The sequence below is a fragment of the Bos indicus genome, chromosome 15 (assembly GCF_029378745.1).
Source record: "Bos indicus isolate NIAB-ARS_2022 breed Sahiwal x Tharparkar chromosome 15, NIAB-ARS_B.indTharparkar_mat_pri_1.0, whole genome shotgun sequence".
NCBI classification, from domain to species: domain Eukaryota; kingdom Metazoa; phylum Chordata; class Mammalia; order Artiodactyla; family Bovidae; genus Bos; species Bos indicus.
This window is the reverse complement of record NC_091774.1, coordinates 54,638,164-54,661,680: the sequence shown is the minus strand read 5'-3', so window position 1 is coordinate 54,661,680 and position 23,517 is coordinate 54,638,164. Positions and strand designations below refer to the sequence as shown.

Sequence of the window (23,517 nt, the reverse complement as noted above, 5' to 3'; positions counted from 1 at the left end):
GCTCAAGCAAAGATCTCTGGATGGGATGGGGCAAGGAATAGGGAGGAGTCACTTTGGCTAGCACCGCAAGATAAGCAAAAGCTTGCAATATGGGAGCAAAGGCTGGAATTGGTTGGGAAGTAACTCTTGTAGACCTTGAATGTTAATTCAGAGAGTCAGGAGGGTTTTAGTCTGGTTGATGGGCCCCCTGGAAAGTTAAAAAAAAGAAGTAGTCATCTCCCACCTCATGTAGGAGCATGATTGTCACGAGGAGTGCTTCTGTTTCTCTGTCTTCTATCTTTGCACCATAGTTCCTGGACCTTTCCTTCAACAGCCTGACGGCGGAGGCCATCTGTGACCTGGGGATTCTGCCACACCTCCGTGTCCTGCTCCTCACAGGCAATGGCCTCACCTCTCTGCCACCGAGTTTGGCTGTTGCAGAGCAGTAAGTCCCAGAGTACAAGTATCCAAACAAATAGTCCAAAGCAGTTCTAAAGGGCTGTAAGGAAAGACTGTAAGTGTTCGAAGCCGGGAGAATGCCACCTACTAAAGCTCCCAGTAAAGGTACCGGTAGATGCAAAGCCCCAAAAGTTGGGGAGGCCTCAGCTAGGGAGTCCACACCCCTCCCCAATAGGGAGTGACACGGGTGTCTGCATGTCACTGTCCTTTCCTCTGATTGCTCATTCGTAAGTTGTGGCTATTGCTCTTGCCAGACTATTCCCCTTCATGAACCCTCTAAATAAGCTTTGCATATTTCCATTCTGCACATTTGCTGAGGCTGTGCCTTCTGGCCAGAATGTACTGGCCCTTTCTCTCTTAATAATAGTAATACATGTGTAATGCTTACTATGTGTCAGATACTATTCTGACACTCTTAATATATACTAACTCGTTTAATCCTCACAACCCTATGAGGTAAGTGTCCTATTATCATCACCCTCATTTTATAGATGAGGAAATTGAGGCAGGTAAATTAACAGGTAAATTAACTCAACCAGAGTTACAAAGCCAAATCGCAGAAGCAGAATTTGAACCAAGTCCATCTGACTCCAGAGAGCAGGCTTATGACCATTACTTTCTCTTCTTATGTTGCTTCTGTACATATTCCAAGGGCTACCTCAGACTGTCCTCTTTCCCTCTCAGAAGCCTTTCTTTCTTAACCATTTTAAGTGTACCATTCAGCAACATTAAGTACATTCACACTGTTGGGCAACTGTCACAATCATCCCACTCCAGAACTCTGTTCATCTTGCAGAAATTCCATCAACTTTGACTAATAGACATGATGCTTTTAAGAGGAATACCAGATAATTCTTTGGATTCCGAAGATATTCCTTTTTGCCCTCAAGGTAGAGCAGCAATCATACTTTTTCTGATAATTGGTATCAGTCACCCAGCCAATATAATAAACCCCTCTTTCCCTGCCTGTTGGTTCAGTGGAATAAAGAACCCAAGAGGCCAGTAGTAAACTTAACTTCCGGTTAAGTCAAACTATTTTTGTGTTCCCTGTAAAAGTATTCCTCCCAAGGAAACTCAGAGCTCTAACTTAAGAACTCAGAGCTGCAGGAATTAGAAACAAATTGTAAGATGAGCGGCTTTCATTTTCATTCATTCATTCCTAGGCCCTTATGATCCGATGTGAGAAAAACAGAATCAGTTTTAGTTGCTAGTTTATGTGACACTCCATCCTGTAAGTCAGCATCCAACCTCACAGTGGGTAGCCTCCTAGCTAGTGGAATAAATAAGTTGTCAGAAGACTGTTTTACAATTCTGTTAGGTCAGCTACTTCTGTGTGATGGAGTACATGGCAAAAAATTAAACTCCATGTCCTTGAGTCCATTATTGTACTTCTTTGCAATGAAATGTGTTCCACGGTTAAAAGCAATGTTATGTGTACTATTTAAATAATGAATAAGACATTCTGTAAATCCACAGATTGTGATGCTTGGCAGAACACTCTGGTTAGGCAGGGAAAATCCATGTCTCAAATACATACATATTTCAGTAAGAAAAAAAAAATCACTGCTCCTTTTATGAAAGTAAATGTCCACTCTAGTCATCCTTCTACTGGATGGTTGGCTAATCCTCCTAGAAATGGTGCCTGTTAGCAACTCAGCATTAGCCTCTGTTATTGGCAGATTGGGTGTTCAACAGGACTGGTAGCCAAATGAACTTTGTGGAGGGGAAGTATGTAGACTTCTTCCCTGCTGCCAAGGCCATTTTGCAAGTAGCAGGGTATCTAACCGACATTCATGGAATGGGTCATCTTGTTCACCTGATCATTGAGAGTCTTATCTGAAGTGGATAGTCTTTGCAAGAATTCATGCGAGATACAAATAATTCTCATCCTATTCATTCTGAGAGGTCCATTCACATAATTCTCCCTCAGTCCTCCCTGTCAGCAGTTCTACATTATGGTTTCCAAGCTTTGACTCATCAGCTAAACCACTGCCCATGAATCAGCATAGACCTGCACTTTTGGCTGTCTCACCAACCAAGGAAAATGAACAGTCAGATCTATTGTTCTGGGTTTTATCTCTTGGGAGGATTTCTCCTCCCCTGTCTTTTCAGAGCCACCTTTGTATGGAGTTATAATCCTGCAACGGTCTGGTTTTGGTTAGTATCAGCATATCATGCAAAATCATTTGTAAATCCAGTTGCATATTGTTCTCCTACACCCAGTGGTCATGGAACATTAGTTATGGGTTGACGGAGAAGAAACAGTTCAGCAGGAGTAGGCATCATAGAAATCTAAGCAATGTTAATTCATTCAACTTTCCAGATTTGCTTGAGCTGATCTCCAATGTTATTTTCATGTGCTGAGGGAGTTCTGAGCATTCAGGTCATGATGCACAGCTCAGGAAGTGTGGTCACCTTAGTGTCTCGTGGTCAGGTGTTCAGTCTCTACCAACATGCAGGAGTAAGCTAGAAGCTGTCTTTCAAAAGGAAAATAGTTACATGAAGAACAGAGCATAACTTTGTTCAAATTATGATTCTGTAATTGATGCCTTGAAAAGGCTCTGTTCGTAGAGTGAGTGACCATTCACTCTATTTATCATCCAAACCAGGAACATCATTGAGAGGGAAAAGCATCACTATTAATTATTTGGCGATAACAGGTGAAAATTCAAACTGTCCTTGAAAACCAGGATATATGGTAACCCTATCTATACAGCCTTAGACAGAACACAGTTGGACCTGCTGAGTCATAACACCCAATACCCTTGGTAAATGACATAATGCCCAGAGAACAATTTGCGTGGCAATTGGACCTGTTGCAGAGCCTTGCCTTGCTCTTCCCACACAAAACTAGCAGCCTCATTAAATGGATCAGAACAGCACAAATGTTTTATGTGTGGCTGCCCAAATAAAAAAAACGCCAACAAAGCTTTGTAACTTTTTCTTAGTAGAAGGCAGTGAAAGATGTCTTTCACATTGGAGGTATATTCCAACATGCTCCAGATACCTGGACATCAAGAACATTCATCACGGTGTCAGTTTCTTGAATTTTTATAAGATCTACCTCCATCCTGTGGCACAGTCCATACTGATGCATCTAAAGTATTTGCATTTCCTGCCCATTAGCTCTAATCAACATAGTGTTCTGTGGAATACCAAAATAATCAAGATTTCCATGGATTAGGTTATGATAGAGCTAAAGAGTTGATGTAGCCCCCAGGGAAGAGAACAAAGGTATACTGCTGTCCCTGACAGGTGAAAGCAGACTGCTTCTGGTAGTTCTTGTTCATTAATAAAGAGAAAGTAACATCTGGAAGATCCTTAGCTGTATCACAAGCGCTAGGGGCTGTGTTGATGTGCTACAGTAAGAAGAGTTCACAAAGGGAACAGTGGCTGAAATTGGAATCACCATATAATTGAGTAATTTACAGTCATTCTTTGAGACCTGTCTTCTGCACAAGTCAAATAAACAAGATAAACAGGGATGTTACAGGACTCATCATCCTTCTACCTTTCCAGTCTTTACTTCCAGTTTGCAGTAATCTCTGCAGTTACCTCAGAGATGTGGAATTATCTTTGATTTACTGTTTTGGAAGCAAAATTCCTAGGGCTTCAGTTTGGCGCTTCCTATTATAATAGCCCTCATGTTATTGGTCAGTAAAAAAAGTGTGGTTATTTTGTCAGTGGCTTAGTGCATCTTTTCTAATGATGTGAGAACTGGGGAGATAACCACAAAGTAGGTTTGTGAGTTTACCAGGTCCCTTCACAGGCTAAATTTCCATTCTTCCTTTGAATCATCACACTCGCCCACTTTCTGGTATGGACCACCGTGCCTTTCATACCCCAGACTTAGCACCAATTTGCAGATATTTTCTAGTTATGTTTGAAAGCATTCATTAGCATTCTCTATATTGTTGGAAATGTTCTATATCCACATTGTCCAATATGGTAGCCACTAGTTGTATTGAGCACTTGAAATGTGGTTAGTGTGACTGAGGAGCTGAATATTTCATTTTATTAAAGTTTGATTCCCATGGACAGAGGAGCCTGGTAGGCTGCAGTCCATGGGGTTGCTAAGAGTCGGACACGACTGAGCGACTTCACTTTCACTTTTCACTTTCATGCATTGGAGACGGAAATGGCAACCCACTCCAGTGTTCTTGCCTGGAGAATCCCAGGGACAGTGGGGCCTGGTGGGCTGCCGTCTATGGGGTCGCACAGAGTCAGACACGACGGAAGTGACTTAGCAGCAGCAGCAGCAGCAGTTTTAAGTGTAGATAGTCAGGAACTGAATGAGAAACCATGACTCCCCCTGTGGGCAACTCAAATCACTTTTTTTCCTCACCAGATCTAGAGTTCTTTTGGCTATATAGGTCACCAATAACTCCAAATCAGCTTAATTCATTTACAGAAATTGAAGTTGTTTGAATAGTCTTCAGTCCCTGCCAGGATCACAGTTTTCTAGTTCACACTTCCTCTTTGGATTTAGTCCTGCACTGCCCTAACTTAAAACAGGGGCAGTTGATTGGGGCTCCCTTTCTGTGACATACTCTGGACTCCAGTTTTTGGCCTCCTGGACTAGCAAGGTTGTCAGAATCTCTGCTTAGCTTCTCAGCCACTTCTGGAGTCAGCAGAGAGCCCTAGGCGAAAAGTGGCCCCAAATGTTACATGAATCCCTTCAAGTTTTCTCCTTCTTCCAAATCTTGGTGCCCTAACTTTTCACAGCTTATTAGTTCCCAGATGCCCTAAAGAAGATTGTCTTTTATATATATATATATGTATGTATGTATATATAGTCTGGATTTTATAGTTTATACTTGGGAGAGAGTTGGCTCATGGTATTTAGTCTGCAGGACCATGAGCCTTTCCATTTATTTTGGCCAGGTGCCTAGGTGCCTGGTATGGAATCATTTTAAACTAAATAAACTAGCTGGCTATTTTATGAACCACTCCAATGATACAAATATCAGCTGGAGTTTTTCAGGAAGACCAGCTTGCCCTCCACCTTCCCCTTCTCTGTTCACTCCAAGGTAGTTTTCCCGTGATTTGGGGATGAGAGGAATGGGCTTAGTTCTGATTCTGAGGGTACCTTTTTTTAGGATCCCAGATTCAAGTGAGGACCTCCAATTATATGCCCCACCTTCTCTTTCAATAACATCAGCAAATATCCTTATGGCAAAAGTAGCTTTTTATGCCCGGTTTCTATCTCTGGAGTTTTATTTTTATTTTTTTTAAGATTTTTTTTTTAACGTGGACCATTTAAAAAATCTTTATTGAACTTGTTACAGTATTGCTTCTGTTGTTTGTTTTGGCTTTCTGGCTGCAAGGCCTATGAGATCTTAGCTCCCTAACCAGAGATGAAACCCGCACCCCCTGCATTGCAAGGTGAAATCTTAACACTGGACCTCCAGGGAAATTCCTGTCTCTGGAGTTTTAGATTTTGGCACAGTACTTTACTGTCTTTGCATCTCTTACATCTTTTTATTTGTTTTTTTTTTTTTTTTTTAATTGATTGGAAATAGTTGATTTATGTTGTGTTCATTTCAGGTGTACAGAAAAGTTAATTGCTTATACATATACATATATCTACTCTTTCTTAGATTCTCTTCCCATATAGGTCATTACAGGGTATTGAGTAGAGAGTTCCCTGTGCTATACTGTAGGTCCTTATTAGTTAATCTGTTTTATATATAATAGTGTGTATGTCAGTCCCAATCTCCCAATTTATCCCTCCCTCCTCCTTTCCTCCCTGGTAACCATAAGTTTGTTTTCTCCATCTGTGACTCTTATTTCTGATTCATAAATAAGTTCATCTGTACCACTTTGTAGATTCCACATATAAGCAATATCACATAATGTTTGTCTTTCTCTGACTTACTTCACTCATTATGACAATCTTTAGGTCCATCTATGTTGCTGCAAATGGCACTATTTCATTCTTTTTTATGGCTGAGTAATACTCTATTGTGGAGAAGGCAATGGCAACCCACTCCAGTACTCTTGCCTGGAAAACCCCATGGACGGAGGAGCCTGGTAGGCTACAGTCTATGGGGTCGTGAAGAGTCAGACATGACTGAGCAACTTCACTTTCACTTTTCACTTTCATGCATTGGAGAAGGAAATGGCAACCCACTCCAGTACTCTTGCCTGGAGAATCCCAGGGACGGGGAGCCTGGTGGGCTGCCGTCTATGGGGTCGCACAGAGTCGGACACGACTGATGCGACTTAGCAGCAGCAGCAGCAGCAGCAGTACTCTATTGTGTGTATATATATGTACCCCATCTTCTTTATCAATTCCTCTTTGATGGGCATTTAGGTTGCTTCCATGTCCTGGCTATTGTAAATAGCGCTGCAGTGAACACTGGGGTGTGTGTATCTTTTCAAAGTATGGTCCTCTCTAGATATATGCCCAGGAGTGGGATTGCTGGATCATGCAGTAGGTGTAAATGATAGGTCTTTAAAAAAAAAAAAAAATATATATATATATATATATATACTTTATTCATTGTTCTAGTTGTTTCCAGTGGAAAGTCTTATTACATGAAGTAAGACAAGTCTTCACTACCCTGTACTTCCTATTTCTTTACATATAAGAAAGAGAGAATAAATATACTCCTGTTTACATCAGAGTATCAACTGAAATATTTATGCTTTGAAAGCAATGCGGCTTCAGACAAGTATTATTGTCATTTTCTTCCTACACATATGTCCACACTCAGTATGCTCTGTCGATTCCCCTTTTCTGCTAATCTCTTAAATTTTGGTCCCCCATCGTCCACTCTGAACCCACTGTTTTTCTTGATCTTTAGTCTTTCTTAGTGTTCTCATCCCTTCCCAAGTCTTACGTTATTTCTCTACTTCACTTTTGTCATCTGAACTATACACCCATGTATCCTACTTATCGTATCAAACTCATCAGACACATGCCCATGCCAGCATCTCCTCCTCTGGCCTCATTGATGGGCACTGCTCTTCATCTGCTGTGCAGTTGTCCAGGCTAGAAACATGGTCATCAGCCTGAATTCTTTTCTTCCTCACCTCTCACAACCAACTAGGCCCAGAGATACTTGAATCTAGAAACCAAACAACAAGCAAAGCAGCAGTGACAGCAGAACCAGAGCCCAGGGCTCCTGATCCCCACTCCCATGCTTTTTCCAATATGGTACTCGAATTCCCATTCCTGAATGGGAACCCAGCCACCAGGGCAGACTCTTACCTTCTAAACAATTCCGTTAAAGCTACCAGATTTTAAATGGTATCACTTCCCTTTGCCAAGAGAAGCTATAATAAAAATAGCACTACAGCTGGAAATCTCGGTTTCTTCATTACTGACGGACTCCTGCCACTTCAAAGAACTCTTCTCCCAAAACTGCTGTGGGAAGGGCTCAGCGGGAGAGTCTGATGCTTTCCTATGAAGCTTTGCATCTTGTCTTCCTCACCTACATATTGATGGCCCCCCTATTTCAAGGCATGTGTTTAGAGACAAAATGAAACTCCTCTATGTTATAATTGGAGCTGAACTTTGAAAAGGCAAAGTAGTGTGACTTTTCACAAGAGACAGGTCAGAGCTAGCTTTTTTATTATGGAGCTTAAGAGGAATTTTTTGAAGTCTTACTTCTTAGCTGTTTCATATTTCACTGGAGTAAAATAAAGATTGGCCAATTAACTATAGATCAACAGAGCTTCTGTGCACCATCCTATAATTCAGGTAGATTAAAAATTCACTGTGTGAATCAGGAAGAGGAAGAGAGTGATCTGTGACCCTGAAAAATACCAGGAGCTAAAGGCTTCCTTCATGCTCTGTTGAGTGTCTCTGGTCTTTGGATTTCAAGCCTCTTGCCCCTCACCTTGCCAGGGCTCTTTTGGAAACAGTATCTGACCCCTTCCTCCTTTTAGTCAGAATTATCATGGTTATAATCTACAGAAATCCATCACTATTAGAGTAACAAAAAAGGAAGAATTTACTGTAAAAACAACGAGGCATCTAACACTCAGGCCTGGGGCCATGCGGAGTATCAGTCCTGAGCATTGTGGAGCACCCCGGAAGTTCTGTCTGTCAGCTCTCAGGCCTGCTCCTCTCAGTGACTCACCCCGTTTGTCCACAGGTGCGTGCCTGTGTTTCTCTGAGCCCCATGTTGAGGCACATGACCAGCCAGAGCTCCTAAAAATACTACAGCTGCAGCCACAAAACAATGATTTGTCTTCCTGTTCCTCTCCTTAGCTCACAGTTCTTAAGAAAATAGCAAATTCTCTCTCCTTTTTTTCCTTTGGCCACACCTCATGGCTTGTGGGATTTTAGTTCCCCAACTAGGGATTGAACCCGGGCCCTCAGCAGTGAAAGCCAGCAGTCCTAACCACTGGACCAGCAGGGAGTTCTCTCCCTCTCCGTCTTCATGGTCTAGCTTAAGCATTGCCTTCCCTGGGCTCCCCCCGCCTGAGTGGGTGACTCCCATCAAGTTTTGTGCCTGCCTCTGCTCTAGTATTGGTCTCACTGTGTGCTGAGCATCTGTCTCCTCCACGAGACTATAAGAGCTTTGAGAGGAGAATGTGCTCTTTTTCTCCTTGTATTCCCTGTACCTGGCTCCACAAATATGTGTAAAAAATTCTTGAGTGTGAATGAATGAATGAGTGCACAACTGGCTGTATGCTGTCTTTAAATTCACCTTTGAAATATTCCTGCCTTTAGGTGAACTGGTAACAGTCCTTTTGGGCTTGAACTCACTGTCTACCTTTCTCAGCCTCTCTTTCACCCAGCCAGCAGCTACCCTTCCACTTCCCCACCCTTTAATTCACATAGGGCTTGAACATGTGATGTGCGAGGTGGGCGCTGTAGTGGAGAGGGCCTGGAGTTTGGAATTGAATTGGAGCTCTAGCACTTGCTGACTATGAGATTCTGGGCAAGTGACTCTTAAGTTCGAATTTCTTCATCTGAAAAACAGATAGATCACACCTGTCCTTCCCAGTGCTCCTCTGAGATGACAGATGTAAAACAACACAGTGTCAGGAATGCAGTAGGCTCAGAAGAAAGGCTACTTTCCAGTCCTCTTATTGTAGGCCTGTGATTCACATTTGTGTATGTGTGACCAGGTATCCCTATGTGTTTGTTTTTGTGTATAGAGAGGATGGGGTTGGAGGGAGGCATGAAAACACAGTGTGAGTCATCTATCTCTCATGTGCTTAGAAATAATTACCTAAGCCTCATCCACATGGTGACACAAATGAGGTCATGTTGATGGTGGTACCTAAATACCACCACTTCCCACCCCACGTGTGTGATTCAGGACCTCAGCCTGTTAAATCCCACTCTCAAGTGTTTCTGAAAATCCTCAGAATTTGAATTTAAGAAAAGGCTTCTCAGTTCCATACTGATGTGTGCACTCTACAAAGGCATTTAGAGGAGAGCCTCAGTGCAGCCAGGAGTGGTGCCCTTCATCTGTCTTACCTTACCCGACTTGGCCTCTGCCAGGGTCACTATCTCCAAGTGCTTCTGTGGTTACCAGTTCTTGGGGTGACACAACATACTTGGGAGTCTTCCCTGACCCCAGATTGTGCAGTGTTCTTCCTGTAGAATGTTTCCCCTAATTTTGCCACCCTGGTATCGTCCATGAACATTACTAATACCTCTCCATCCTGCCCCAACTTGGGCTCGCTGAGTCCATCAGTGGATATGTGCAACCTTTCTCCAAATGAAAGACTGGATGTGTGAGTGGGGTTTGGGGAAGGGGGTCATTGGAGATGGGATTACACTTTCTGGTACCTCTGTCTGCAGAAACCATTCTTGGGCACTAGAGAAATTTCCAAGGTGGTTAGGCTTCTTTTTTTTTGGTGGGAGGGGGCTACGCCACAGTTTCAGACTTGGTTTCAAATCCTGAAACCAAGTTTCAAATCTTGGTTTCAGACCAGGGATTGAACCCATGTCCCCTTGCTTCAGAAGGCTGGAGTCTTAACCACTAGACCATGAGAGAAATCCCCTGGTTAGGCCTCTTGATTGATTCCCTATCCTCTGTTTCTTCCTGGGAATGATGGAGCTTGTCCCGTGTGCTTGATCATGACTGCAGGTCTTTGTGCACACAGGGAGGCGTCTGTCACATCGCTGACCACCAAGAGGTACATCCTGAGGTTCCCAGCGCTGGAGACACTGATGCTGGATGACAACAAACTCTCCAACCCCAACTGTTTTGTCAGCCTGGCCGGGCTCAAGAGGTAAAGCTAAAAGCCTGTCTCTGCAGGGCCCTCTGTAACCCCCATCCTTGCTCACACCTTGAGTACTGCTCTAGAAGCCAAAAGGCCTGGCTTTAAATCCCAGTTCCTCCACTTATCTCAGCTGTGTGGGCATGGGTAAGTCATCTCCCCTCTGAGCTTTAGCTTGAGCCAAAAAAGCAGGGCATTGGTAAAGATATTTCTGATCACATGATTGGTTTAGAAGCAGCAAAGAGGAGATTAGGATGAGATATTATCAGAAACGGGATCCTAACCCTAAGAGAGGAGATGGAATAAAAGAAAAAAGAGTGAGAATCAGATAAGTTAAACTCTGAGCTCCATCTATAGATGGCCCTCTATACATCCAGAGATTCAACCAACATAGAACTCATAATTGTGGAGGCCTGACTATATTTGGTTAAAGCAATGAAATGCTGGCCTTTAAATGATTAAATTTTAGATCTCTGGAAATTTTACTTGGGGTTCAAATGCCATTTACTGAACACTACTTTGTATTCAGTACACAGAGTAGTACACAAAGTTCACTACATTATTTACATATTTTGTCAATCCTCACAAGAACCTCAAAAGGTTAATAAATGCTACCCCCATTTTAGAGGTAGGGATATTGAGACCCAGAGAGGGTAAGTCATTGGCTCAAGGTCACAGAGGAGGAGTAAGTGTCCAAGACTGATTCCATGTTCGTTCCCTAAAGTTGCTTGGTAAATGTCCCTGAGGTATCATTACTGCTGTGATTCTGTATTCACTTTCCTTAATTGAAGACTGAAGAAGTTAAGCCTGGACCAAAACAGGATTTTCCGGATCCCGTACCTACAGCAGGTTCAGCTCCGAGATGGGTCTGGAGATTGGGTTGGAGGCAGGGGGAGTCCCCGGAAACAGCCCCAATCCATGCTGCAGTCCAAGTCGTGGATATATGAGGCCTCAGATGACCAGCCGGATTATACTATACTGCCCATGAAAAAGGACGTTGACCGGACAGGTTAGTGATACCCCTTGTTAAAGAGACTCTTGACCCATGGTGTGAATAAGCTTCTAAGAATTGATTCTGAAAGTCTATGGCTCCCTGGGGAGCTCCTGCTTCTCAACTGCTGGGTCTGGGGAGATTGCGGTCTCACATAAAATATTTCAGTAACTTCCTACCTGTTCTGTCAGTCAAGATGTTTTTACAACCCAGCTATAAGTGTATTTTTTAAAATTTTTTATCTCAAATAGTAAGAGGCTAGAAGTAAGCCTTTCCAGTGATGGTTAATTCTGGGGTGCATTGGCATTCTCAAGGGACTCAGGCTTCTTCCATCCTCTCTTCTCCATCCTGGGCCTGCTTGCTTGTCCTTCCTTGCTTGTCCATTTGCATGTCTTCTTTGGAAAGATATCTATTGATATCCTCTTTGATTATTTTTTTGCTATTGAGTTTTGAGTTTAAAAAAAATTACTTTTTGGATAGGAGTCCCTTGTCCAGATACAGTAATTAAAAATATTTTCTCCCCTTCATTCGGTTGTACTTTCATTTTGTTCATGGTTCCCTTTGCTGTGCAGAAGCTTTTTAGTTTGAGGTGTACAGCTGAGTGATTCAGTTATACATTTATATGTATATGTTTATATTTTTTTGATTCTTTTCCACTGTCATTTATTACAAGATTTTGAAAATAGTTCCCTGTACTATACAGTAAATCCTTGTTGTTTATCTATTTTATATATAGTGGTATGCATCTGTTGATGCCATACTCCTAATTATGCTTCCTCTTTCTTCCCCTTTGGTAACCATAAGTTTGTTTTCTGTGTGAGTTTTTCTGTTTCATAAATAAGTTCATTTGTACTATTTTTTAAGTTCTCCATATAAATGATATCATATGATATCTGTCTTTCTCTGTATGACTTCACTTAGTGTGATAATCTCTTGGTCCATGCATGTTGCTGCAAATGGTATTATTTCACTCTTTTATATGGCTGAGTAATATTCCATTGTGTGTATATCACATCTTCTTTATCCATTCATCTATTGATTGACACTTAGGTTGCTTCTGTGTAGTGGCTGTCATATATAGTGCTGCTCTGAACATGGTGGAGTTACATGTTTTCTTTGAAATTAGTGTTTTCATCTTTTCTGGGTATATGCCCAGGAATGGGGTTGCTGAATCATATGGTAACTCTATTTTTAGTTTTTTAAACAACCTCCATACTGTTTTCCATAGCAGCTTCATCAATTTACATTGCCACTAGCAGTGTACAAGGGTTCCCTTTTCTCCACACCTGCTCCTACATTTATTATTTGTAGACTTTTAGTTGATGGTCCTTCTGATCTGTGTGAGATGATACTTCATTGTAGTTTTGATTTGCATTTGTCCAATGATTAGCAATGTTGAGCATCTTTTCATGTGCCTGTTGGCCATTTGTATGTCTTCTTTGGAGAAATAAAGGAATGTTCTAGTTCTGTAAAAAATGTCACGGGTAAATTGATTGCATTAAACTGTAGATTACTTTGGATAGTGTAGCCATTTTAATAATATTAATTCTTCTGATCAATCTATGGTATATCTTACTATTTCTTTAAATCATTTTCATGTCCTTTATCAGTGTTTTACAGTTCTCAATATATAAGTCTTTCACCTCCTTGGTCAGGTTTATTCCTAAGTATTTTATTCTTTTTGATTTCAATTTTAAAAGGAATTTTTTTTACTTTCTCTATTTCTCTGTTAGTGTAAAGAACTACAAGTGGTTTCTGTATATTAATTGTTTTTTAAAGTTTATTTATTTATGGCTGTGCTAGGTCTTCATTGCTGTGTGAGCTTTTCTCTAGTTTTGGCAAGCAGGGGCCATTCTCTGGTTGTGGTGCACAGGCTGTCATTGCAGTGACTTCTCTTGTTGCAGAACATGGGCTCTAGGGTGCTCAGGCTTCAGTAGTTGCGGCACCCGGGCTCAATAGTTGAGGCTCCCAGACTCTAGAGCACAGGCTCAATAGCTGTGGTGAATGGGCTTAGTTGCTCTGTGGCATATGGGAGCTTCCCAGATCAAGATCAAACCTGTGTCTCCTGCATTGGCAGGTGGAATTTTTACCATTGAGCCACCAGGGAAGTCTGCTATATGTTAATCTTGTGTCCTACCACCCTGCTGAACTCATTTATCAACTCTAGTAGTTTTGTGTGGAGTCTTTAGGGTTTTATATATATATAGTATAATGTTATCTGCATATATGACAATTTTACCTCTTCCCTTTCAGTTTAGATACCTTGTATTTCTTTTTCTTGTCTGATTGCTGTGGCTAGGACTTCCAATACTATGTTGAATAGAAGTGGTAAGAGTGGGAGTCCTTGTCTTGTTCTAGATTTTAGCTGAAAAGCTTTCAGCTTTTCAAAGTTGAGTATGATGTTGGCTGTAGTTTGTCATAAATAGCTTTAATTATGTTGAGATATGTTCTCTCTGTACCCACTTTGGCAAGAGTTATTTTTTTTATCATGAATGAATGTTGAATTTTATCAAATGCTTTTTCTGCATCTATTGAGCTGATCTTGTGGTTATTGTCATTTCTTCATGTATCACATTGATTTGAGTCAACACATCTATTCTGTATGTCTGCATCTCTATTCCTGCCCTGCAAATAGATTCATCAGTAATGTTTTTCTATATTTTCTATATATGTGTGTGTGTTAATATGTGATGTTGTTTTTCTCTTTCTGACTTACTTTATTCTGTGTAACAGGCTCTGTGTTCATCCACCTCTCACTAGAACTGACTCAAATTTGTTCCTTTTTATGGCTGAGTAATATTCCATTGTATATATGTACTACAACTGTTTTATCCATTCATCTGTTGATGGACCTGTAGGTTGCTTCTATGTCCTGGCTATTGTAAATAGTGCAGTGTGTATGTTTGTTTTAGTCGCTAAGTCTTATCTGACTCTTTGCAACCCCATGGACTGTAGCTTGTCAGGCTTCTTTGTCCATAGAATTTCCCAGGCAAAGCATACAGGAGTGGGTTGACATTTCCTTCTTCTGGGGATCTTCCAACCCAGGGATCGAACCTGCATCTCCTTTGGTTCAATTCTTTAACCACTAGTAGACAGATTCTTTACCACTGAGCCAACTGGAAAACCCGAACATTGGGATATATGTGTCTTTTTCAATTATGGTTTTCTCAGGGTACATGCCCAGTAGTGGGATTGGGTCTTCATGGCTACATATGGGCTCTTCTTTAGTTGTGGTATGTGGGCTTCTTATTGTGGTAGCTTCTCGTGTTGCAGAGTGCGGGCTCAATAGTTGTGGCACACAGGCTTAGTTGCTCCAGGCATGTGGGATCCTCCCAGACCAGGGATTGAACTGGTGTCCCCTGTGTTGCAAGGTGGATTCTTAACCACTGGACCACCAGAGAAGCCCAGCACTTTAATCATTAATCTTTATAAAGTTTCCCTTGCCCTATTTTTTCTCCTTCATTCTTAATTCCTCCTACCATTTCCCATTTTCATCTGTTTTTGTGCTGAATATATTTTCCTGGATATATGGATATATCTTCATAAAATATATTAGTTTGTGTGTAATGTGTTTTGAGTTTACATAATGGTAATATGCTTTTGAGCCCATTCTTTTAATTTTTTTTCCACTCAGCACTCTTTTTAAGGTTTTCCTTATTGCTATATGCCCATCCAGTTCTTCCTTTTATCTAATGCATAATATTCCACAGTGTGCTCTAACCACACTTGATTCATCTATTCCCTTGCTAATGGACACCTACATCACCTAACCTTGTGTATGTTTCTTGCATATACCCCTGGCCAGAGTTTTTCTGGAATATTTACCTAGGAGTGAGTTTGTTGGATCACAGAATATATGCATACATAGTTTAAATAAGTGCCACCTGATTGTTCTTCAGAATGCTGGCCCTGGTATATACACTCATACTTGAAGAACATCAGAGCTCCTGTTTCCTTACAACCTTGCCTGCACTTGATATTTCCAAGCTTTTTAATTGTTCTAAATTTTGTTATTTTGGTGGGTATAAAGTGATATTTCATTGTTTTAATTTCTATTTTATAAATATTGGTGATGTTAAGTATTTCTTCATTTACTTAGTTTTCAACTTTTATGAATTGCTATTTCATATCCCTTGATAGTTTTAATATTTTCAGTTTCTTCTTTTATTTTGTAATCACTTGACTGTTTATTTCATCTGCGATGGTAGAGATGACATTTTGAAGAGAAATTCTTAAGTTTGATTTACCCAAGTATATTAGTTTGCTAAGACTGCCCGAATACCATACACTGTTTGGCTTAAACCGCGGATATTTATTTTCTCATGGTTCTGGAGGCTAGAAGTCCAAGATCAAGGTGTTGGCAGATTTAGTTTCTTTTTCAGCCTCTCTTTGCTTATAGAAGACTGCCTTCTTGCTGTATCCTCATTTGGTCATCTCTCTGTCTGAATTGTCTATGTCCTAATCTTCTCTTCGTACAAGGAGAACGTTCATATTGAATTAGGGTCTATCCTAATGAGCTTATTAACCTCAGTTACTTTTTTAAAGATGCTGTTTCCAAATACAGTCTCATTCTGAGGTACTAGGGGGTTAGGAGTTCAGCATATGAATTAGGGAGGTGATGGGGGACGACACAATTCAGTCCATCACACCACACCGGTACAATTTTATCATATGGCTTATGCCTTTGGGTTCTTGTTTAAGTATCTCCCTTTCTCATGGTCACAGAGATAGTTTCCTATGCGGTATTGCTTTTCATTTTGCTGTTGAGTTGATATCTTTCAAAGAGGGTTTGCATATAATAGATTTTTCTCAGCCCATAAAATATCCCAAATTACATTTGTTTTGTCATTATACTTGAATGCTAGCTCACTGAATAGAGAACTGTAGCCTTAAAATAATTTTTCCTGAGAACTTTGAAGATATTACTTGATTGCCTTCTAAATCCATTGTTGCCATGAGAAGTCTGATACCAGTCTGATTCCCATCCCTTTATAGGAAACCTATTTTTACTTCCTGGAATAATATTTCTCTTTTTTCCTTTGGAAATTTGAGTAAGGTGCTTCTGGGTATGCGGTTCTTTTTGTTATTTTGTTAGGTACTTTGTTCTTTCCAAGATAGTTTCCTTAATCTTGGAAAGTTTTTATTATCCTTCATTCCATTCTCTGTTTTATGAATTAGCTCCTCAGATGGACCTTTTCTTCTATACAAGACATTTATTGAATCTTTTATTTGATTATGATACTTTAAAATTACAAAATTAGTAACAGTTTCTCTTCCATAATGACCTAATTTTGTCTTAAAATGAAATAGTCTTTTGAATTCCTTCAGTTCAGTTCAGTTCAGTTCAGTTGCTCAGTCGTGTCCCACTCTTTGCAACCCCATGAATCGCAGCACGCCAGGCCTCCCTGTCCATCACCAACTCCCGGAGTTCACTCAGACTCACGTCCATCGAGTCAGTGATGCCATCCAGCCATCTCATCCTCTGTCGTCCCCTTCTCCTCTTGCCCCCAATCCCTCCCAGCATCAGGGTCTTTTCCAGTGAGTCAACTCTTCACACAAGGTAGCCAAAGTACTGGAGTTTCAGCCTTAGCATCATTCCTTCCAAAGAAATCCCAGGGCTGATCTCCTTCAAAATGGACTGGTTGGATCTCCTTGCAGTCCAAAGGACTCTCAAGAGTCAAAAGCATCAATTCTTCGGCACTCAGCTATCTTCACAGTCCAACTCTCACATCCATACGTGACCACTGGAAAAACCATAGCCTTGAGTAGACGGACCTTTGTTGGCAAAGTAATGTCTCTGCTTTTGAATATGCTATGGCCATAGTTTTTCCTGTGGTCATGTATGGATGTGAGAGTTGGACTGTGAAGAAGGCTGAGCACTGAAGAATTGATGCTTTTGAACTGTGGTGTTGGAGAAGACTCTTGAGAGTCCCTTGGACTGCAAGGAGATCCAACCAGTCCATTCTAAAGGAGATCAGCCCTGGGATTTCTTTGGAAGGAATGATGCTAAAGCTGAAACTCCAGTACTTTGGCCACCTGATGCGAAGAGTTGACTCATTGGAAAAGACTCTGATGCTGGGAGGGATTGGGGGCAAGAGGAGAAGGGGATGACAGAGGATGAGATGGCTGGATGGCATTACTGACTCAATGGACATGAGTCTGAGTGAACTCCGGGAGTTGGTGATGGACAGGGAGGCCTGGCGTGCTGTGATTCATGGGGTCGCAAAGAGTTGGACACGACTGAGCGACTGATCTGATCTGATCTAGGTTGGTTATAACTTTTCTTCCAAGGAGTAAGCGTCTTTTAATTTCATGGCTGCAGTCACCATCTGCAGTGATTTTGGAGCCCCCAAAAATAAAGTCTGACACTGTTTCCACTGTTTCCCCATCTATTTCCCATGAAGTGATGGGACCAGATGCCATGAATTCCTTAGAAGGCATTAATTATTCTATTTAAAGTTTTTATTCTTTTGGTTAAATGACCTCTCTTTTTTTCAGATGCTGGTTCTTCTTTTATATTTAATAACTTTCTTTCATGGTGCTAATTTTTCTCAAATATTAGGAAGTGCCTGACTGTACATCTCTTGAATGGTTCCCAGTCTGAACCTTAGAATCCAGGTTCTGGTTTCTGGAGTTCTTTCTTATAACTGTGGGAAGGGCCAAGGCCTGAGTTCAGATAGAGTGTACCTCAGTTCATCTTCCTAGATGTGGGGGCTCTCTGTCTCTCCCCAGAAGATCACTGCTTAGCACCCACACTTATGACCATGGCTCATCCTTTAGCTAACTCCTACTTTTTTCCTTGCACAAACCTTTAACAGATTCCTTTCAGACCCTTGTCATCAGAGTTGTTCTTGCCACATGGTGTTCCACCCATATTATTGCTTATTTCATTTTAATGTAACCTTCTCAATATAATATCATTAACATGTGGAAGGGGTCCCATTAGTCAGGGCAAAGGTGAGTGGTCCCTGCATAGGATCCAGACCCAGCAGATGCTTTGCTTTATTAGGTTGAACTCAGCTGTTTATTGGCTCCTCTTTGATGATTTCAAGAATGAAATCACTCTGCAGCCTCCTTCTCACTTGTCTCTCCTGAATTCACTGTCTTAACGCATTCTATTTCTACTAGTATAACAAATAGTATTTTTAAATCCTCCGACAGAATATCTTTTATATACATTTTTCTTTTCTAAAACAGTTGGTTTGCCTTCTGACCAATACTGACTGCCCTGTAGTTCTGAGGCTTACAAGAGCTTGCATAGTACAAAGTCAGGAAGAAGATCAGTGTGGCTGATATATAGTGAGTGAGGGCCAGGGTAGCATGAGATAAGACTGGAGAAGTAGGCAGAGGCGAGATCAGGCAGGACCTCCAAAGCCTGGCCAAGGAGTTTGAATTTTGTTCCAAGCACAAAGGGCGTATTACCCGATGCGTGTCACAGCTGGTTCCTCTTCCTAGTTAGCACTGAAGCTTAGGACCAAGGAGCACCCGCTGCGGGAGATACTCTGCTGCACACAGTGGGTGGCAGACGCAGACCCTGGCCTCCTAGGTGTCAGTTAGCGCTCTCACCAATCTCCATTCTTTTCTCTTATATTTCAGAGGTCGTGTTCTCATCTTATCCTGGATTTTCAACCTCAGAGGTAGGAAATGCCTACTTTATATATTTGTCCTTGCATTAGAACATTAGTTTTAGTAAACAAAAATAAGTTGACAGAGCCATGAGAGGCATTTGCATATATAACACTGAGGAAGCCCATTCACTGAATGCGGATTTCCTGAGTCCCGACCACGTGCCAGGCGCTATGCTGGCCTATGGAGATGTAGCAGGGGATTCAACTGACAGGTCCCAGGCCTCACACAAGCCACAGACCAGCTTCCTTCTTCTTCAATGGGGATGATTCCTGCCTCAAGTGATCAAGCTGGCATTGAACTGAGGCTGCCACTAAGATGAAGCCCAGTGGTTCCTTAACAAGAGCCCCCACCCCAAAGCTAGAGCGATCCTGGCCAAACACACCACCATCTGGGATCTGATCCTGGTGTCACAGGCTTAGACACTTGATTTTTGTCAGCACAGAAAACTGTCTTTTTTCTCAGGGTAGATGCTCACTAAGCAAGTTCAAGAAGACTGACACACTAATATTTATCTATTTATTCACTTACTTATTTATAGTAAGAAGTACCATTATTCAGTTAGGCAACCTGCATCCTTGGGTCACAACTCAGTATACCCTCTCCCCACAGATACAACTGGGTGAGAAATTATATCAATTGCTATATTATTGCCACTTAACAAGCCAACACAGTTGTTGACTTCAAACAATGACAATTTATTATTTCTAACAATTATTTGGGTTGATTAGGTGGTTCTACTGGTGTTTAGCTAGGGCACATTCCTGCAGCTGGCAGGTTATCTAGGAGCTGGACTCATAGACAGCTGGCAGGACTTGTCATCTTTATGTTACCTTTTCATCCTGGACTTCTTTGCAGCAAGGTGGCATTAGACTTCCAAGAGCAAGGTTCTGAAATTCAGGCAACGGCATTTTCTGTTGATCAAAGCAAGTCATAGGCCAATATAATACTGCAGTGCAGTTCTGATGCTAGCCACTTGGAATTAGCCTGAGCCCACAAGAGCAGAGTCCCCAACAAGACTGCCCTCACTTTAGGCAGTACTTGCGAGTGGGGGGTTCCCGGGCTATTTTAATGGCAGTAAATTCTACAGCTGCCACGATCCCCTCAGGTTCAGTAATTTGCTAGAATGACTCAGAACTCAGGAGACCATTATACTTCTGATTACAAATTGACTATAAAGGGTGCAAATCAGGACCAACCAAATGAAAAGATGCACAATGAGGGCTGGGAGGGTTCGAAACTTAGAGCCTCTTTGCCCTCTCACTGTGGAATGAATGTGTGACATGCTCCCAGCACAGCTGATGGGTTCACCAGCCAGGTAGCTCACCAGAGCCTCAGTGGCCAGGACTTGCACTGGAGTTTCATTGCATAGCCATGATTGATCGAACCGTTAGCTACATGATTGAACTTGATCTCTAGCCCCTCTCGCTTCCCCAGAGGTCAGGCTGGCTCAAACCCCAATCCTCTGATCACATGGTTGTCTTTATAATATGGCCAGCCCCCATCCTAAGTCATCTCATTAGTGTGAACTCAGGTATGATCCAAGGGGTTATGAATAACAAAGACATTCCTATCACTCTAGAGATTCCAAGGGTTTTAGAAGCTCAGTGCCAGAAACCCAGGACAAAGACCAGACAAATTCTTTATTGTGCAGCAGCCAGTCTGGTTTCAAAGGATTAGAGATACAGACTCCAGGTCTGAATGGCAGGAGCAGCCAGGTCACTCTGCATAAAGTTATGCCTAACAGATAGAAGGGCTTGTGGCCATAGAAGCCAGAGATTATTGGCAGGTTGCTTAGTGCTCAGGTCCCAATTGTGTGCCATCTGAGAATGTAGAGTGATTGGAATGGATGGAACTTTTAGTGGCCCCTCTATCAACATCAAATACATCCCCCCCAAGACAGGGCCCTCTGTGACCCCAGCAGAGCCAGTCACGCCCTCAGGTCAGGACCTTCCTGGCCCTGGAGAGGGCTAGATAACTCCCAAGCCTGTCTGGTTTTTTCTTCTCTGTGCTTCAGTCTGACTTACCTTCTTTGGCTCACATGGCCTCCCTCCAGATCGGGAATGGCACAGTTGAGGAGATGCCTTAACAGACTGCCACCACCTTCCCCTCCAGCCTCTGGGAGATTGCATTCCGATTTCCCTGAGAGGAGAGTTCCCAAGCACCATCACTGGTTTTTGTTTTACTCTCACCCATGACTCATCCATTTGTGGCTGTACAACGTGGAGCCCAGGAAGAAACAAAATACTTGGCCCAAAGTAGGTGCTCCACAAACGGTTATTGAATGAGCTGGTGAAAATAAGTGACTTGCTCAAGATTACACAGCAGTTAATGGCACCTAGATGAATCAAGTTCATCTGAAGCCAGTCATCTGAGCCTGTGACTTCCTTTGGCTCCATCTAACTCAAGGAATCAGTGAGTAAACTGAGTTTGGCATAGTTAATCCAGCAACTTCCATTTTTCAACTTGATCGTCATCTAGGACTTAGCTACTGTTTCATCCTGGAATGAAGAACCCTCCACTGTAGGATTGGATGAGTGCATCAGAGCAGTAGTTCAAGGCTCAGCTCACTCCTGCTCTGTCTCCTCACCAGGAAGAGTCCCCTTAATGATGTGAGCATGTACCTGCCCTTTTGCTTTCTGGAGAAATCTTAACCCAACTGTATAGAAGGGCAAGTTCAGGATAAGCCACTATAGGGCAGAAAGTGGGAGGTGAGCAGGGAGCTTCTGCTGTCTGCCCTGCTGCTGTGCCATCCTTTGGCTTCAGAGAACTTGAGACTGGAACTTCGGGTATAAGAGAACGAACTAACTATGTGACATCAGAGAACTTGGAGCCAGAACTCTAGGCCCTTGGTGACATGCCCCCCTTATGACCCCAGAAGCCTCCTTTGGGCCAGCCCCTCTGGAATGGTCATTCTTTCCACCACCCTCCCTAGGAAGGGTCTGTTGGTCCACTTCTTTATCACCACAGCGCTTTGACTTTGACTCTTTTCCTTCTAAGACGACCAAGGTATGTGCACTTCCGCCCATATTCGAGATTCTTCCTGTGAAGTCACTGAAGGCAAGGAACCAGACGCTGGCCCCACCCTTCCCAGAGCTGAGATACCTTAGCCTGGCCTACAACAAGGTGACTCTTGGCTTCTCTACCTCTTTCCCCAGGAGCAGATGGGAGGGTGGGGTGTGAATTGCTCTGGCCTGAAAGCCAACCCTCCCATTCCCTGCATCAGCAGAACGCAGGTTCAGGAATTCTCAGGGTGGGGGTTCTCAGGGGGAAACAGAAGGCAAGCAGGCAGAGAAAGGAGTCATTCGATTCAGTCACAGGTATTGATTTACCACTCACAATGTTCCAGGCTCTGTGCTGGGCACTGGGGATACAATTGCACGAAGAGATTTGACCTCTGCCCTTACAGAGCTTGTCACCTACAGGGAAGACAGAGCGAACAAATGATCACAGTATAAACATGCCCAGTGTTGCGAAGACATTCACAGTGCTATGAACTATGTGAAGGTTAGGTCTCACCTCATATTTGGGACCAAGGAAGGTACTCTTTGAGAGTGGTGTTTAAGCTGAGATGGAAATCAGGGAGCTTAGTGAGGTGAAGATTGAGGGTTGAGTGACTTGAGACATGTTTAAACCAAAGAGAACCGCAGATGTAAAGTCCATGGAATAGATTTAATATGTGTTTCATTTACAAGTTTTATGTTAACATATTTTTCCATGTCTTATAAAACTTCCTGTAAGCCCCACTAATTGAGCCCTACTCAGGTGTGAAATGCCAGCAACTTTTAAGAAACCCGGCTTACATTGCTCCTGAGGCAAGCAGTTAGTACAGCCAAACTCCCCAGGTGGTTTTCCTCTAAGAGTTATAATTTTAGTCATAACATTTAGGTCTTTGATCCATTTTGAGCTAATCTTTATATATGGTGTGAGGTAGGGGTCCAGCTTCATTCTTTTGTATGTAGATATGCAGTTTTCTCAACACCTTTTATTGAAAAGACTGTTCTTCTGCCACTGAATGGTCTGCTCACCCTTGTCAAAAATCAGTGGACCGTAGATGTATCAATATTATGGATTATCCTATTGTTCTTGAAACTGGTAATTTTCGTCTTTTCTATTTATTGATCCAAAATAGAAATTACCCTTTTATTGACTTAGAAAAATAACTAGCTACTGCTTTCTTTGGATCTCTCTGTTGTCTGTTTACTATTTCATTGATTTTTGCTCATAATTTTATTTCTCTCCTACTCACAATGAGTTTAATTGACTCTTCT

The 23,517-nt window shown here is 42.1% G+C and overlaps 1 protein-coding gene across 6 annotated transcripts in view; it reads left to right on the top strand.

Moving 5' to 3' along the window:
* The window catches only part of XRRA1 (X-ray radiation resistance associated 1), a 67,679-nt gene that overhangs the window by 29,862 nt on the left and 14,300 nt on the right, over positions 1 to 23,517 (top strand). For 3 of the 6 annotated variants that reach the window (XM_019975732.2, XM_019975731.2, XM_019975733.2), the window contains 5 exons: positions 291 to 424; positions 10,513 to 10,641; positions 11,421 to 11,638; positions 19,217 to 19,257; positions 22,247 to 22,372. In XM_019975732.2, coding sequence (XP_019831291.2) covers positions 291 to 424; positions 10,513 to 10,641; positions 11,421 to 11,638; positions 19,217 to 19,257; positions 22,247 to 22,372 — 648 coding nt within the window. The other 3 variants (XM_019975734.2, XM_070803895.1, XM_070803896.1) reach the window with 3 other exon arrangements.